At 37.2% G+C, this 14,977-nt stretch overlaps 1 protein-coding gene across 2 annotated transcripts in view; it reads left to right on the top strand.

Annotated features, from left to right (window-relative positions):
- MTFR1 (mitochondrial fission regulator 1) overlaps nucleotides 1-14,977 on the top strand; it is a 61,014-nt gene that overhangs the window by 11,579 nt on the left and 34,458 nt on the right. Inside the window, exons 2-4 of one of the 2 annotated variants that reach the window (XR_005724595.1) lie at nucleotides 2,506-2,645; nucleotides 8,435-8,514; nucleotides 9,353-9,451. Coding sequence is in view for 1 of the 2 variants with exons in the window: in XM_040261306.1 (XP_040117240.1) it covers nucleotides 2,583-2,645; nucleotides 9,353-9,451 (162 nt within the window). In the remaining variant the exon portion in view is untranslated. The remainder of the gene's footprint in view (nucleotides 1-2,505; nucleotides 2,646-8,434; nucleotides 8,515-9,352; nucleotides 9,452-14,977) is intronic. The other variant, XM_040261306.1, reaches the window with a different exon arrangement.

Below are 14,977 nucleotides of genomic sequence, written 5' to 3' on the forward strand. Positions count from 1 at the left end.
TATGTTGCATTTTCTAAGCCATGCTTCCTAATCTTTTTCTCTAGTGCAGACTCTTTTCCTCACAAGAATAATTTAAAATACTTTAAAAATAATTTAAAAAACTTTTCACTTAAAAAATGAGCAAAAAAACTTCTTAATGGAAGGTATCAAAATATGCCCCCCAAACCTGTGAAGAACCCCCTACTAAAATTAAAAAGACTGACAGTACCAAGTATTGACCATTGACAATACCAGGAATTATTGAACAGCTAGAGCTCTTTTATTTATCTGCTTTTGAGAGTGTAATTGGTAACCTCAGAAAAGTTAGTTTCTATTAAAGATTTAGCTATGTATCTGTATATGTGATGATCTAACAGTCTTACTCCTGGGTATAAACTCAAGAGGAATTAGTTCTTATGTGTACCTTGCTATGTTATGTGCATGAATTGTTTCAGCAACTTTATTTGTAACAGCTAAAAATGGAAACAACCCAAATATTCACAAACAGTAAATCGTGTAACAGAACATTGTAAGTTAACTATATACTTCAACAAAATGAAACAAGAAACAAAAACCCCTAGTAAATTGGGTAAGTAAATTGTGGTAGAGTATCATAGCAAAATACTGCACATCAGTGAAAAAGAACTGTGATTCCCAAATCATGGAAATAAATCTCGCAGGCAGTGTTGAGTGAAAGAAGTCAAACCCAAAAGAGTACATACAGCCTGCCAATGTGATAGACTGCAAAAATTAGAGCACTGTTTAGATGGGTGAAGCGTGGATATTGACTGGGTGGAGGCTCACAGGAGCTCTTGGCATTCTTTTAAGTGTTTTATATTTTGGTTTGGATGGAGGTTCTACAGGTTTGTACCTGGATACACTTAAAATTTTTGCACTTTTCTGTATAGGTTATACCTCAGTTTCTAAAAAAGCGGTAAGGGGAATTCCCTGGGCATCCAGTGGTTAGGACTTGGCACTTCACTGTTGAGGACTCAAGTTCAGTGCCTGATTAGGGAACTAAGATCCCACAAGCCTCGAGGCATGGCCAAAAAAAACCCCCCCAAAAACAGAAAATGGTGATAGGTTTTCAAATCCTACATAAAACTCTGATCAGCTTTTTTTTTTTTTTTGGCCAGCCATCTTCAGCTTATTTTGGCCCTCTGTACTTTTCATTCCCATTACCTCTCAGAGTATTCATTCTTATAAGTAATTATAGATGCTGGTAATATTAAAATATATTAATATCTCACCACTGTTATAGTTGTGACTGTTTCTTAGTTACCAGAAAATTATATGTTCCTGTTAGTGCTTTCTCTTTCATTACATACTTTGATCTGTCATTAGAGCTGGTCTCTTTCTAGTTCATGTTTCACCCAGTGTCTGCCATCTTTATTCTACCCCACCCCTCTCCATTCTTTGTGATTGTTCATCAAGTTCTTCTCAAAGTGTAGTCCACAAACTTTATTTCTGGTCCACAAGAGGATAAACTATCAGAATGTGAATCAAATATATCACAAAGTACATTTTTTTTAAAGGCTTCCTTGAGAAGAAAGCAGCACATTGCTTTATAGTCTGGTGTACAGTCCTTGTCACTTTGGAGACCAGCTCTTCCAGTCAGTTGGTTTATGCCATGTGAGTTCATAATTGTGTCAGATATACAGTATATTGATGGGGAAAGGAGGATGAGTGGCAGGGTCATAGAGCCAGTGAGTGTGGAAGAATTTTGTCTTTTTTTTTTTTGACCTTCTGGCATCTGAAGTCCTGCCTTATCTTTATGGAATTCCTTTATGATTTTGGTGGAAGGTAGAAGCTGCTTCTCACTATAGCCAGGTGCGTGCTCAGGCTCTCAGTCATGTCCGACTCTGTGACCTCATGGATTGTAGCCTGCCAGGCTCCTCTGTCCATGGAATTTCCCAGGCAAGATAGAATACTAGAGTGGGTTGCCATTTCCTACTCCAGGGGATCTTCCTGACCCAGGGATCGAACCCACGTCTCCTGCCAGGCAGATTCTTTACCACTGTACCACCTGGGAAACCCTGTAGCCAGGTAGATTTGACCAAACAAATGCCACGAGTAGGACAGCAACTCAGGAGCCAGTGAGACAGAGAAGTGGGACCTAGTAGATTCTGTTCCATCAGTAGTCACAGTAGCAACTGCAGACATGTCTCCCAAGACAGTTTTGCTGTAATTTTGGATGTCTTTCCTGGTTGTGTAGCCTCTAAGTTTCTTCTAAGATTGTTATCTACTGGGTGTCTTTCCATAAATATATTTTCTGCTTAAGTCAGCCACAGTAGGTTTTCATCACTTTCAACATAGAACCCTGACTGGAAAAGTTAAAAAATAGTTAGAAAAACAATTGTAATACTAGTTTATATAAAGCTGATCTCAAGCAAAAAATTTTTCTAATTTACACACACAAAGATTTAAGATGTTGTAGACTAGACTGACTTTGTGAAACGTGTTGTAGACAGTAAAGATTCTAAATAATAATAATTTCACTTTAGTATTTGCATTTTCAAATTCCAGTGTGCTTTATGGACCATGTGCTGCTATGTATGCCTGAAGTACTTGAAATGCAAATTTGGAGAGACTTTGCCATCTAAATGCTTGGCTGGATTAAACGCCTAATTAGGATGATTTTTCAACAGGTTGGAAGCATGCAATCGGTGAGTGCTCAAAATTCATTTTTAAAATCCAGACGTTGATAATTTTTTTCTGGGAAAAGTGAATCTATGTATAGCCAACATATGTACTGTTTAATTTGCTTGCTATTTAAATCATGGAAGTGAATCTTTATCCAGCATCCTAAGGGATGGGTTACATCGAAAATTTACCCAATCCAATATTCATGTGACTGTTAAAAGCAATGAAATTTGTTATTAGTGAGGAAAAGGCTTAAACATATATATATAAACCACTGAATAAAATATGTTTGACTAATGCTTGACAACTCAGTGTTGTAGAACTGTTAATATTGAGATATTGAATGCTTTTATAATGTGGTTTATCACACAACTGTTTACAATAAAAGTCATGTGTGCTAAAATACAACTACCAGATACAAAGAAAAAAATTAGTGTAATATGGTTATTCTATGCCAAAGATGCTCTAATCTTAACATTTAAAAAATATATTCTACTGACACATAATTTTTTTTTCAGACCCATTGTAAAGTTATTAGAACAATAGGTACCAAGCATATTTTGTGGGACATATATTATTTTCAAATTTGGTGTTATTGGTGACATGGAATTAAGCTATTTTCTTAAAAGATATAGGCAAGTTACATAATTTAAGTATACTTTTAATTGCACTGCTTTTATGTTTTGGTTTTATTTTGTGTCTCTTCATGTTAGAAGGTTGAACTTTTATTTCCCCCAAGCTCTCAAAGTTAACATCAATTTTCTTTGGAGATAAAAAGCTAAGAACCAAATAAAATTACCCTTTTTTATAGTTGCATAATTTTGAGATTATCATCTTGAGGATAAGCAATGGGAAAATGGTTTGTAAAGTGAATACTGTCGTCTTTCACTTGCATCTTCTCACGTTTCCAGCTTCACATAGTGCGTCTATACCACCTTTTTTGTCTGCCGCTTACCACTATTTGGGTACCTGGGGCAGATGAATTCAGTACTGACAGCAAGAGAATTTCTTTTCCATTCGGAAAGTCAGGAAGCTTTTGTTGCTAATGAGTCCCCCAAAGTGAAGCTTTACAGTTTGTGATTCCTTTTCATTTGCAGTTTTAGTAAGAAGTGTAGTTTAGTGGAAAGATGATATATAGGTCTTGGATGCACACACACCTCGATCTGAAATTTATTGTTGCCAGTTACTTTCTTCATCTGCAGAGTACAGATGGGAAGAACTGCTGCTGCACAGTGAGCCTGTGGATTAAATGGCAGGGTTTGTACAGTGCCTATCAGTGGCTTGTATGTAGCGTAGGTATAGTCAGTGATGGGGAACTTCCTACGATTTTGCTCTGTCATTCTCCTGCCCCCTCCCGAAATCAGGCAATGTGACCAGGGCTGATTGAGGCCAAAGTGCAGAATTTTGTTTCAGAAACAGATAACACGCTTTACTTAGTTTAATTTGCTTATTTAGCTTTATTCATTTTGAACTCTAAAGCAGGTGCCTTTCATCAAAGAATGGACCAGGTAAGAGAGCATTCATTTGCTCCCAATATTGTGATAAAAACTGACAGCCCTTTTTACTAATGGCAGGTGGAAATACCTTTTTTTTTTAATGTAACATATGATCATCACCTTTAACCAGTTAACTGAGTCTATATAAAAATAAATTTTCTCCTAACATGAAGCAGTATGACCCTTTGGAGTTATTTTCTATCTTTGTTTCCTGGATCTCTCAGCCTGCTACCTAGGAGTAATCTGAAAATTAAAAAAACAAAACAACAACCACTTTTTAGTTCCATTTTTCAATGATAAAATACATATTTCTCACTGTTTTGATATACAAATGAACTCAGTACTGTGTGTGAATGTATTCAAGAACAAAAACTGCTTTCATCCTTTACGTATTTTTATCTGCCTAAAAAAAAGTGCAAGTCTGAGATCAGAATTTTGTTTTTGGTGATGATAACCTATTTGTATTTTATCACACATCAGCGCCATCATAATAAATATCATTCATTGGCTTAGTATACCCAGTTCTTCTAGGCATATTATCTGTGTTCACTAGGACAATGATTTGTTTTTAAAGATGAGGAACCTGAAGTTCAAGAGTGTTTACCTGAGTTGTCTAAAGTTACCTGACTAATAAGTGGCTGAGCTATAATATGAATCCAATTCCGATTCCAAAAACCTCTTTTTTTAGTGTACTTTGTTACCTCTTATAATAGGGGAAGATGACAGTATTTATTAAATAATACATACTTAAAGCTTTTAATTCATTTAATGCTCATAGGCATGAGGTCCCCATTTTGTAGATGAGGAAAGGGAAATATAAAGGGATCAATGACTTGCCAGCTTTATACAGACAATAAGTGGTAGTGCCTACTTTTATTTTTTTATTTATTTTAATCTTGGCTTTTAAAGCCAGTCCTACATGCTGCTGAGGCCTCTCTGTTTTCTCTTCATTGCCTTCCATTTGGCCTCAACATTTGTTTGACTTTAAAACTATATACAGCTGACCCTTGAACAGTGTGGATTTGAACTGCTCACATCCACTGATATACAGATGGTTTTCAGTGGTAAATACTACAGTACTCCAGGATCCATGGTTGGTTGAATCCAGGGATGTGAAACTGCGGATATGGGGGCAACTGTAAAGTTACTTGTGGATTTTGTTGGGAAAGTGGGGCAGTGCTTGGTGCCCCCAACCTCAGTGTTGTTCAGGGGTCTGCTGTACTCACATTTGTCCAGACTTTCTCCTCAGTGTATTACTACTATATTTTCGCCCTTAAGTAAAAATGTTTTTAAACTAGAGAAAGCAAGCTATGAATCTAATGTGATTCTGGTTAATCTCAGTATTTTACGTTGAAAAGTTATAGCAAATATCTAATTTGAGTTAGTAATATATTTCCAGTAATACTTAAGAATTGTACCCTTGTTTTCCTCTTATGCTTTGGAGGAAGCGTGTGAATGTGGCTAGGAGTTTAGATAAGGAGGAAGAGAACTGAGGCAACGGTTATCTTCAGTTGGGGAGTTCAAAATTGTTACCGAATTTCATCTTCATATCTTTACTCCTTTCTCCCTAATACACACTCTGATTCCCTTGGAATTAAGAATTTATACCTTGTTGGGTCCTAGACTCCCTAAAAATTTGATTAATAGTATGGCCCTTCTTCCCAGAAAAATGTTGTGTATGCACACAATTTTGCATATAATTTCAGGGATATGTGACCTCAGAATAAGAACCTTGGGTTAGTATTACATAGTTTTTCTAGAGAAAAAAAAAATTTTATTTAGAATTAAGTTTATACTTTCTCTTGCTAAGTGGTGACTCTTAAATAGAAATACAGATTAAACTAGTCTATAACAAACGAATTAACATATAAAGCTTGAGAGCAGCCGTCACAATGAGACAGATGACAGCTTCGGATTCCAGCCTCACACTTCAGCACTGTGACAATAGCATGGCACATTGTGAAAAAAGAACAAGTAGCTTTCCTGTTGTCATCCTCCTGCCTTGCTGTCATCACTTTCAGACTCTGTTGCTAAATGTTATGGACTGTCATTACTAGACTCAGATGGACAAACACCCCCACTCCCGATTCATTATTACATTATTTATCAGTAATTCTTAGGAATAAAGCAAAACAGTTTTTTTTAATTTAATAATTACATTCATTTAATTATTCCTTAATGGAATTGAATTCTTGTTTCTTAATGAAATGGAATTGTCTAGTAATGACAGTTTTCTTCCTGACCTCTCTCTAACATCTGAAAATATTAATGACAGCTTATCTTTAGAAGAAGCCTTTCCTTCTCCAAACAAGTATCCTGACAAGCCAGTTCAGCCACCAGTAAGGACAGGAGATGCGCTTGGGCCGTGCAGCCTCCCATCGTGCGCAGATGGTGACTTTCCATACCATCTGTTCATTATTTCTTCACAGCCATTTACGACTTCGCCCCCTCCATGAGGACTGAATAGAAAAAAATAGAGTCAGACCTAGTTTTAGAGTTCCTGGAAGTTAGCTGCTCCTTCCTCTAACTTTTTCTTCAATCCAGTGAAGTTTACGGCTCCTCTTTCTGAATATCCCAGTCACTAGCTCATTTAGACCCTTGCTTCATATCTTTTGGTGCTAAATGCTGTGCAGTTCACAAGTAACAGAAGAACCACATTATGTTAGCCCACTATGTATACTTAAAAAAATAATCATGTAAAGCAATCTGTTCTTTTACGTTCCTTAACTTTGTACAAAAATCCTAAATGGTCTACTTATTCCTTGCAAGTAAAAACTGTCTCTGGCCACCTTCTTTTGTGGAAGGCACCTGCCAGGTCTTTCCTTCTGATATTAAGCAGATGGGAGGATAGTAGTTGAAACTTAGTCCTGAAGCATGCATAGCAAGGAAAGCTACAAGCTGGCAGAAATCTTAGTTCCTGACCTTGGCAAGTCCTTTCTGAACTTTTCTTTGTGAGCTTTTTTGTCCTCTCCATCTGCAGTTAAGATCTTTGCTTATTGGAGGGACGAAAGGTTTCCCATTAGGCTGTGTAACTGTCACATTATGACGCATAAATAGTGTTCTACTTGTACATCATAGAAGAGTTTTCACTTGTGGCTAAATAGACACCAGAAATGGTTGACTGGTGTAGTTACTATTGCCCTATGGATTTTTTTTTTTTTTCTTTAAAGATCCATGTCTACTAACATGTATAAGGTAAAGAGTTTGCTTGAATACTGTCCTTAGTTTGTCCTTAGTTTGCTTAGAATCACTTGTCCTTATTTTCTCTTGGCCTCTTAGGTTGAGTTTGTCAGTCTGTGATTCTTCCCTTTGTCCTCTGGTCAGGTGATTTTCTTGCTCTTAGTTCTCGTGTGTTATTAATACTGTTCATGTGGTGATCCTTGTATGATCACTGGTGTGGATAATTTCCTTTCCTCAACTCCACGTAATTCTCTTCTAAGCTTCATGTAGCTTCCTCTCTTGTATCCTTTGTTTAATGTTCTTATTTCAGTATTGATGTCTTTCCACTGACCAATTTTCCAATCTGTATCATCCTTTTCTATTTCTTAAAAAATATTTGTGTCTCTAAAGCAGAAGTTAATATAATTTTTGTTGGTTGAAATGTTAGGCTATTAGTACTTTCTGGAACTCTTCCAGGTAAAATCATCAGTGAAATGTTGAACATTGTTTTTAATGCATTAAAAAAAACAATGAGGTATAGTTAATCTGCAGTGTTGTGTGAGCTTTACATGTACAGCAGGGTGATTCAGTTAAACATATATAGGAAAATATCTGTTCTTTTTCAGGTTCTTTTTCATTATAGGTTATTGCAAGATGTTGAATATAATTCCCTGTGCTGCACACAGGGTCCTTGTTATTTTTCTGAAACTTTGAACATATTGATGATGACAATTACATGAGCTGGGGCAGATGCCAGAGGTATATATACCCCATGATGCTCACATTGACTCATACTGTTAACCTTAAATCGGATTTGATTGCTAAAATATAAGAGATCAGACTGCTTCTCTGTTCATTTTACAAGTTATGCATGCTTTTAGAATGGTCTAGAGGTCTGGTTAGGATTATGTGTGGAAGCCGTGGCTCTTTATACGAACACTGCTTGGTCAAACTGTAATTCCATTCTTCAGATTAGAATGGGCATGGAGTAACTTTAAAAAGGGGTCAGTGTCCATGGCTCAGAATACTTATTTATGTTAGGATATAACTGAATATTTAAGTTGAATGAATTAAGTAAATAGTCACATCATTCTCCCTTTTGTCTTTTAAAATTGCTTTTTAATAGCATACTACCTCTCTCTACCTCTTCTGTCCAGGCTTTCAGGTATAGCACTGAAAACAGATGGATAGTTTTTCTCTTTAAGGAAAGAGCATTTACTTGGGGCGAAGTTTCAAGGTACATGTCGTAATGATTTAACATTTAACATGCATTTTTTGTTTGCTTTTTGCTTTGGAGGTTTATGTTTGTTTTTGCTTTAAGCATAGCATAATGTCCTCTGTATTATGATTTCATCTGAAAAGTTCTGCTCATTAGGGTTATCACTAGCCTATTTAGTACCTTTGTATAAATTAGGAAAAGGTCCTTTCCCCCTAGACAGGGCCTCATGAGAAAATGTAGTACAACTGGATTTTGGCCCCCACTCACCCTTGGCCAGGCCTTCTTGTATAAGCAAACAAAATGAAGCATCATGCATGGTACAAATTCAGATTCTGAACTTTGTACTGATTTGCATTTGTTTTGAAAGCCTATTGTAACAAAAGTAGCTTGTAGTTTCGAGAGACTTATACATATATAGAATTCTAAAAATAAAGCAGAGGAGATAAAATAGCTTCCTTTGCAGAATAGTATGGAAGCCTAATGAAAATAGATGAGAGTTTTTATTCCAAATATAATATTACTTTACAATTACTCGTAGTTCTTTTTTTGGGGTGGGGGTACGCCAGCTTGTGGGATCAGATCCCTGACCAGGGGTTGAACCTCTAAGCAACTCGCACTAATTGTTCTTTACATTTTTATATGATGCCTTACATTAAGCTTTACTGCATTAATAACAGCGTACTGTATATATTATTACATTTTTAATTGAAAAGTATTAGCTCATTTCCTGTAACATAGAGTATTCTGATTCCATACTTAATGTGTCAGCTTGTCATGCAATTAATTGTCCAATGCTTTTGTATGAACAGTTCTGTAAGTCTTGTCATTGAACTTTTGGTCTTTCCTACTTCCTCAGGTTCTTTGGTCTGGGAAGCCATATGGGTCATCTCGGAGTATTGTAAGGAAAATTGGTACCAATTTATCTCTGATCCAGTGTCCAAGAGTTCAGTTTCAGGTACTGTATTTTATATACTTCAGATTTTATATTAATTCGTTCATTGGTGATGTAAATAGGCAAGGTAGCTTTAAAAGTACTTTTTGAACCTCTCCTCCCATTGATGCCACTATCAATAAAATAAGAGGATAAAAACCACAGTAAAGTCTTTCTAATTTTAGTTCCTCTGTGATTATTTAAGCTCTTTAAGACATTTATCCTTAAGAATACATATTTGAAGACTTAGAAGAATATAGTAAGCCAAGCAGTTAATTCCCAGGTGACCTTGAAAATTGTTTTCTAGCACCAAATCAGGAACCACTCACCTCTTTGCTTGGATATAAAGGTTGTATTTTTTTGATCTGGGCTTTTGTTCCTTACTGTTGTTTTAGTGTTAGACATGTATCACATAACTTTGTTCTTGTTTTTCAGTAATTCTCTACAACAGTAATAAGACAAAACCTTTCAGTTCAACATTTAAGTATAATATAAAGTTCAGCAGATATTTATGCCAATTTTAAATAATAGATTAGCATGTGAAATGTGGAAGATATATATTTAATTCATAATTCAGAAGTGCTCTTACTATCTAGTGAGCTACTAGATATTATGTCTTACTTAAAAATTACTTCTTGTAGAGACAGTTAACAGTCTGTTCCTCAATAAGTAGTAGAAATTAGCATTTGTTCAGATTGACTAACAAGGTTGATCATTGTTGTGCCCACTAGCAGATTGACTGGCAAAACCCTTCTGCATCAATCTAGACATTGATAAATTGGAACTTTCCAGAAGTAATTTTTATCAAATGATACAAAATGATAAATTTTATCAAATTAAAAAAAATTAAAATGGAGAAACCTATGGTAGTAATTCTGTCAAGCACAATATCTGAGAATTCAGTTCAGTTAGACACCAATTGCTGATTGCTTTATTTGCCAATTTCCTTCAAATAACTATTGTGTTAACCAAGACTTACTTACTTCTGATTTCACTGTTCCATTTAAATTCTATTTATCAATCTGCTTAACCTAGTTGCAGGAGAACTTGCTTCAGCATTTGTGTTCACTTAGCTAGATGTGAATGAAAGCAGTGAAGATAATCTAGCATTTTCTGGTAGCAGCCCAAATCTGCCTTGACAGTCAGTGGACTGAGGTACTAGGGCCAAGTTCATTTCTTGGAAGGAGCTTCTTTCTCAATGTTATTAGTACTTAGAAGGGTCTGAGCAGAAAAAGAATTTTAGGTTTAGTACAGGAGCTAGATATGAAAAGAGATTAACATAAGGAGAGAGGAATAAGGTATGAGAAATACTGGTGACCTACTTGAGAGTGTAGTAGAAAACAAGACATTTGTTTAAAGTGAGATTTTTACTTCTAGGCAGCCTTGTAGCATGCTGTTTCTTTTCAGATTCAAAATCAATCTTAAAGTGTTTTATCTGCTAGTTAGATAATTTGTCTGGTATTTTTCCTCTGTATCCTCTGGTATTTTTGTTTTGTTTTTACTGAGTCTATCAGAAATTTTAAAAATGGAGAACCTTTGAAAACTACAAGGGATGCAGTTTAGAGTAATAAAATTGACAATCGTTTTTGCTATTTTTCTGGCTCATTGGGGGTTTGATTGATATGGAATAGGTTTGGACTGTCGAGGGCTCCAGCACGACTATAAGAAGTCTGAAACTGGGAAGCCACTGTTAGACCCAAGGAGAGCAGACCCCATTATGGGGCCCTATTTGGGAGACAAAAGTTGAAATAGATTAAGCATGAGAATGAAGCATTCATGGGTCAATTCAGAAGGAGTAGTCAAAGCCAGTTCTTTGTTGTCCTGGGTGATTTCAGCGTCTTTGGAAACACGGTTTCGTATTTTCTTTACTTCCTCTACTCTTGTTGGCTTTCACTTCTATTCCTTCCCTTGTACCCACACACTCAGGCAACACCTCAACTGTCTCACCCTCACAACAGTTTTCACCGCTGAGCTCTTAGGCCTCAGCATGTTCCTTCTAGACCACACCATCTCTTCACTGTTATCAGCTGACCCATTATCTAGACAAGTAAGACTCTCACATAAACGAGGGGCAAGACAGGAATGTTACTTTGTGATGTGAGGGTTAGGATACCTAACTCTGAGTATCATAACTGGTACATAATTAGTGCACAATAAAAGTATGCCAGTGGTGGGATTTTATTGTTATTGCCACCTTACAGCAGAATAGCAAATTAAACTTATTTGACTCACTAAATGAACTCTGATTTTACAGATTTGATTTCTGTATATTTATAGGGTCACAGATCAGAACATAGATCAACATGTTTATTTACACCCGAATCCAGTTAACGGTCACAGGGAATATTGTGCTGGGAATAAAAATGAGATAATGTAAAAAAGCATGTAAAAGCACTCAATATATTTTTGCTATATTTTTTGTTGGAATGGGGTTCAGAGGTTTTGATTTACAGTGGTTCTCAATACTAGGTGCATATTTAAATCACCAGGAACATTAAAAAATAAAACATACATGCTTGGGCTCTACCCTCAAGGCTCCACCCCCCCCCTCACAAAAACACTTAACAAGGCTTATAAAGAATATAGATGTCATTCAAAGCTTACTAAATCTGAATTTCATATATTTGACTTTCTTTCATACATTTGTTTTTTAAAACCTTTAGGAGCTTTTGCAGCTGGGGTTGAGGACTTCATTTACAGGTTGTGTTTTCATATTTTGCTGAAGAAAGTTTAAAGCAGTAACATGCCTGTCTGTTGGCAAATATGAAAGTAGTCACTAAAGCACCTTTAGGGTCATTTTTATAAATTTAAAATTTTATGAGTTTAACACATGGAATTTAAGTGTGGCTTATTGGGAGTAATAAATACTACACTTAAAAAACATAAGGCAACAAAAAAGTGATCTTGCATGCTATCAGATAAAGGGATGGGTGGGGACTTGGCCCTGTGCTATAGGAGTTTGAATCCCTGCTCTGCAACCCGCAGACCTCTGGGTAATTTTACCTGGACTACCTTTTTTTTTTTTTTCCTGTGGAAACCCTGCCCCAGGCTGGTTTCTGGGATGGCTAAGAGTGATTGTTGGAATTGGTGGAGAAGGGAATGTTCTGTAACTAAACAAGTAATGATAAGAGTCTCACTACAATTCTCACACTGTCACTAAGTCTGGAAGGAAAACCACCACCTGCCACATGGCATTTAGCAAATAAACATGAGATCCATGTATTATGTTAGGTATTGTTGGTCAGTGATGAACCAAACAGTCATGATCTTCACCCTTACTGGGATATAGTTCAGAGGAGAGATATTAAACAAGGAAATAAGCTAATAAATGTACAATTACCATTTATACTGAGTGCCCTGAAGGAAAAATTAGTGTAGCATGGGAAGACTAACAGGTAGTCCAGGAGGAATAACTAAAGATTAGAAAGAGCCAGCCCTGCAGATAGCTGAGGAGAGGGATGAAGGTGGGATCGGTGTTGGCTGAGAACAGTAAGTGCATAGGTCCTGAGGCAAGACTGAAGTTACTGTGTGAGGGACGGCGACCAGGCGCCTCTGTCAGGAACAGGTGAGGTGAGAGACATAGTGTATATCATGGTCTTTGATGTCTGAGCCTTCTGAGGATAAGTACCTGGATTCATACTAAGAATCCTTGGTAATCTTAACATTTTCCCCAGTTTGTTGTTGCTGGTGTTGTTCAGTCACTAAGTCATGTTCGACTCTTTGTGACCCCATGGACTGCAGCATGCCAGGCTTCTCTGTCCTTCACTATCTCCCGGAGTTTGCTCAAACTCATGCCCATTGAGTTGGTGATGCCATCCAACCATCTCACCTCTGTCACTCTCTTCTCCTGCCTTCAATCTTTCCCAGCCTCAGGGTCTTTTCCAATCAGTCAGCTCTTCCCAGCAGGTGGCCAAAGTATTGGAGTTTCAGCTTCAGCAACAATCCTTCCAGTGAATATTCAGGGTTGATTTCCTTTAGGATGGACTGATTTGATCTCCTTGCTGTCCAGGGGACTCTCAAGAGTCTTCTCCAGCACCACAGTTTGCAAGCATCAGTTCTTTGGTACTCAGTCTATTTTATAGCGCAACTCTCACTTCCGTACATGACTACTGGAAAAACCATAGCTTTGACTATATAGACCTTTGTCAGCAAAGCAATGTCTCTGCTTTTTAATACACTGTCTAGGTTTGTCATAGCTTTTCTTCCAAGGAGCAAGCATCTTTTAATTTTGTGGCTGCAGTGACCGTCTGCAGTAATTTTGGAGCCCAAGAAAGTGAAATCTGTCACTATTTCCACTTTTCCCCCCCCATCTATTTGCCATGAAGTGATGAGACCAGATGCCATGAATTTTGTTTTTTGAATGTTGACTTTTAAGCCAGCTTTTTCACTCTCTTTCACCTTCATCAAGAGGCTCTTTAGTTCCTCTTTGCTGTCTGCTGTTACAGTGGTGAAAGTGAAAGTTGCTCAGTCGTGTCTGACTCTTTGTGACCCTATGGATTGTCCATGGAATTCTCTAGGCCAGAATACTGGAGTGGGTAGCCTTTCCCTTCTCCAGGGGATCTTCCCAACCCAGGGATTGAATCCAGGTCTCCCGCATTGTGGGTGGATTCTTTACCAGCTGAGCCACAAGGGAAGCCCCGTTAATGTGGTACCATCTGCATATCTGAGGTTGTTGATACTTCTCCCGGCTATCATGATTCCAGCTTGGTCTTCATCCAGCCCTGCATTTCACATGAAATACTCTGCATTTAAGTTAAATAAGCAGTGTGACAATATGCAGTCTTGACATCTTCCTTTCCCAGTTTGGAACCAGTCTGTTGTTCCATGTCTGGTTCTAACTGTTGCTTCTTGACCTGTATACAGGTTTCTCAGGAGGCAGGAAAGGTGGTGTGGTATTCTCATCTGTTTAAGAATTTTCCACAGTTTGTTGTGATCCACATAGTCAAAGGCTTTAGTGTAGTCAGTGAAGCAGAAGTAGATGTTTTTTTGGAATTCTCTTGCTTTTTCAATGATCCAGTGGATGTTGGCAATTTGATCTCTGGTTACTGTGCTTTTTCTAAATCCAGCTTATACATCTGGTAGTTCTAGGTTCACACACTGTTGAAGCCTGACCTGGAGGATTTTGAGCATTACTTTGCTAGCATGTGAAATGAGCACAATTGTGCAGTAGTTTGAACCTTCTTTGATGTTGCCTTTTTTGGGGATTGGAATAAAAACTGACCTTTTCTAGTCCTGTGGTCACTGCTGAGTCTTCCAAATTTAGATTTACCAGATCTAGTCCCTTGAATTTATTCATCACTTCCACTGGATAATCATAAGGGATTTGGTTTAGGTCATGCCTGAATGGCCAGTGGTTTTCCCTACTTTGTTCAATTTGAGCTTGAATTTTGCAATAAAGAGCTGATGATCTGACCCACAGTCAGCTCCAGGTCTTGTGTTTGCTGACTGTATAGTGCTTCTCCACGTTCAGCTACAAGGAATATAATCAATCTGATTTCAGTATTGACTATCTGGTGATGTCCATGTATAGAGTCATTTCCTGTGTTGTTG

This window comes from Oryx dammah, unplaced genomic scaffold (assembly GCF_014754425.2).
Source record: "Oryx dammah isolate SB20612 unplaced genomic scaffold, SCBI_Odam_1.1 HiC_scaffold_19, whole genome shotgun sequence".
Classification (NCBI taxonomy): domain Eukaryota; kingdom Metazoa; phylum Chordata; class Mammalia; order Artiodactyla; family Bovidae; genus Oryx; species Oryx dammah.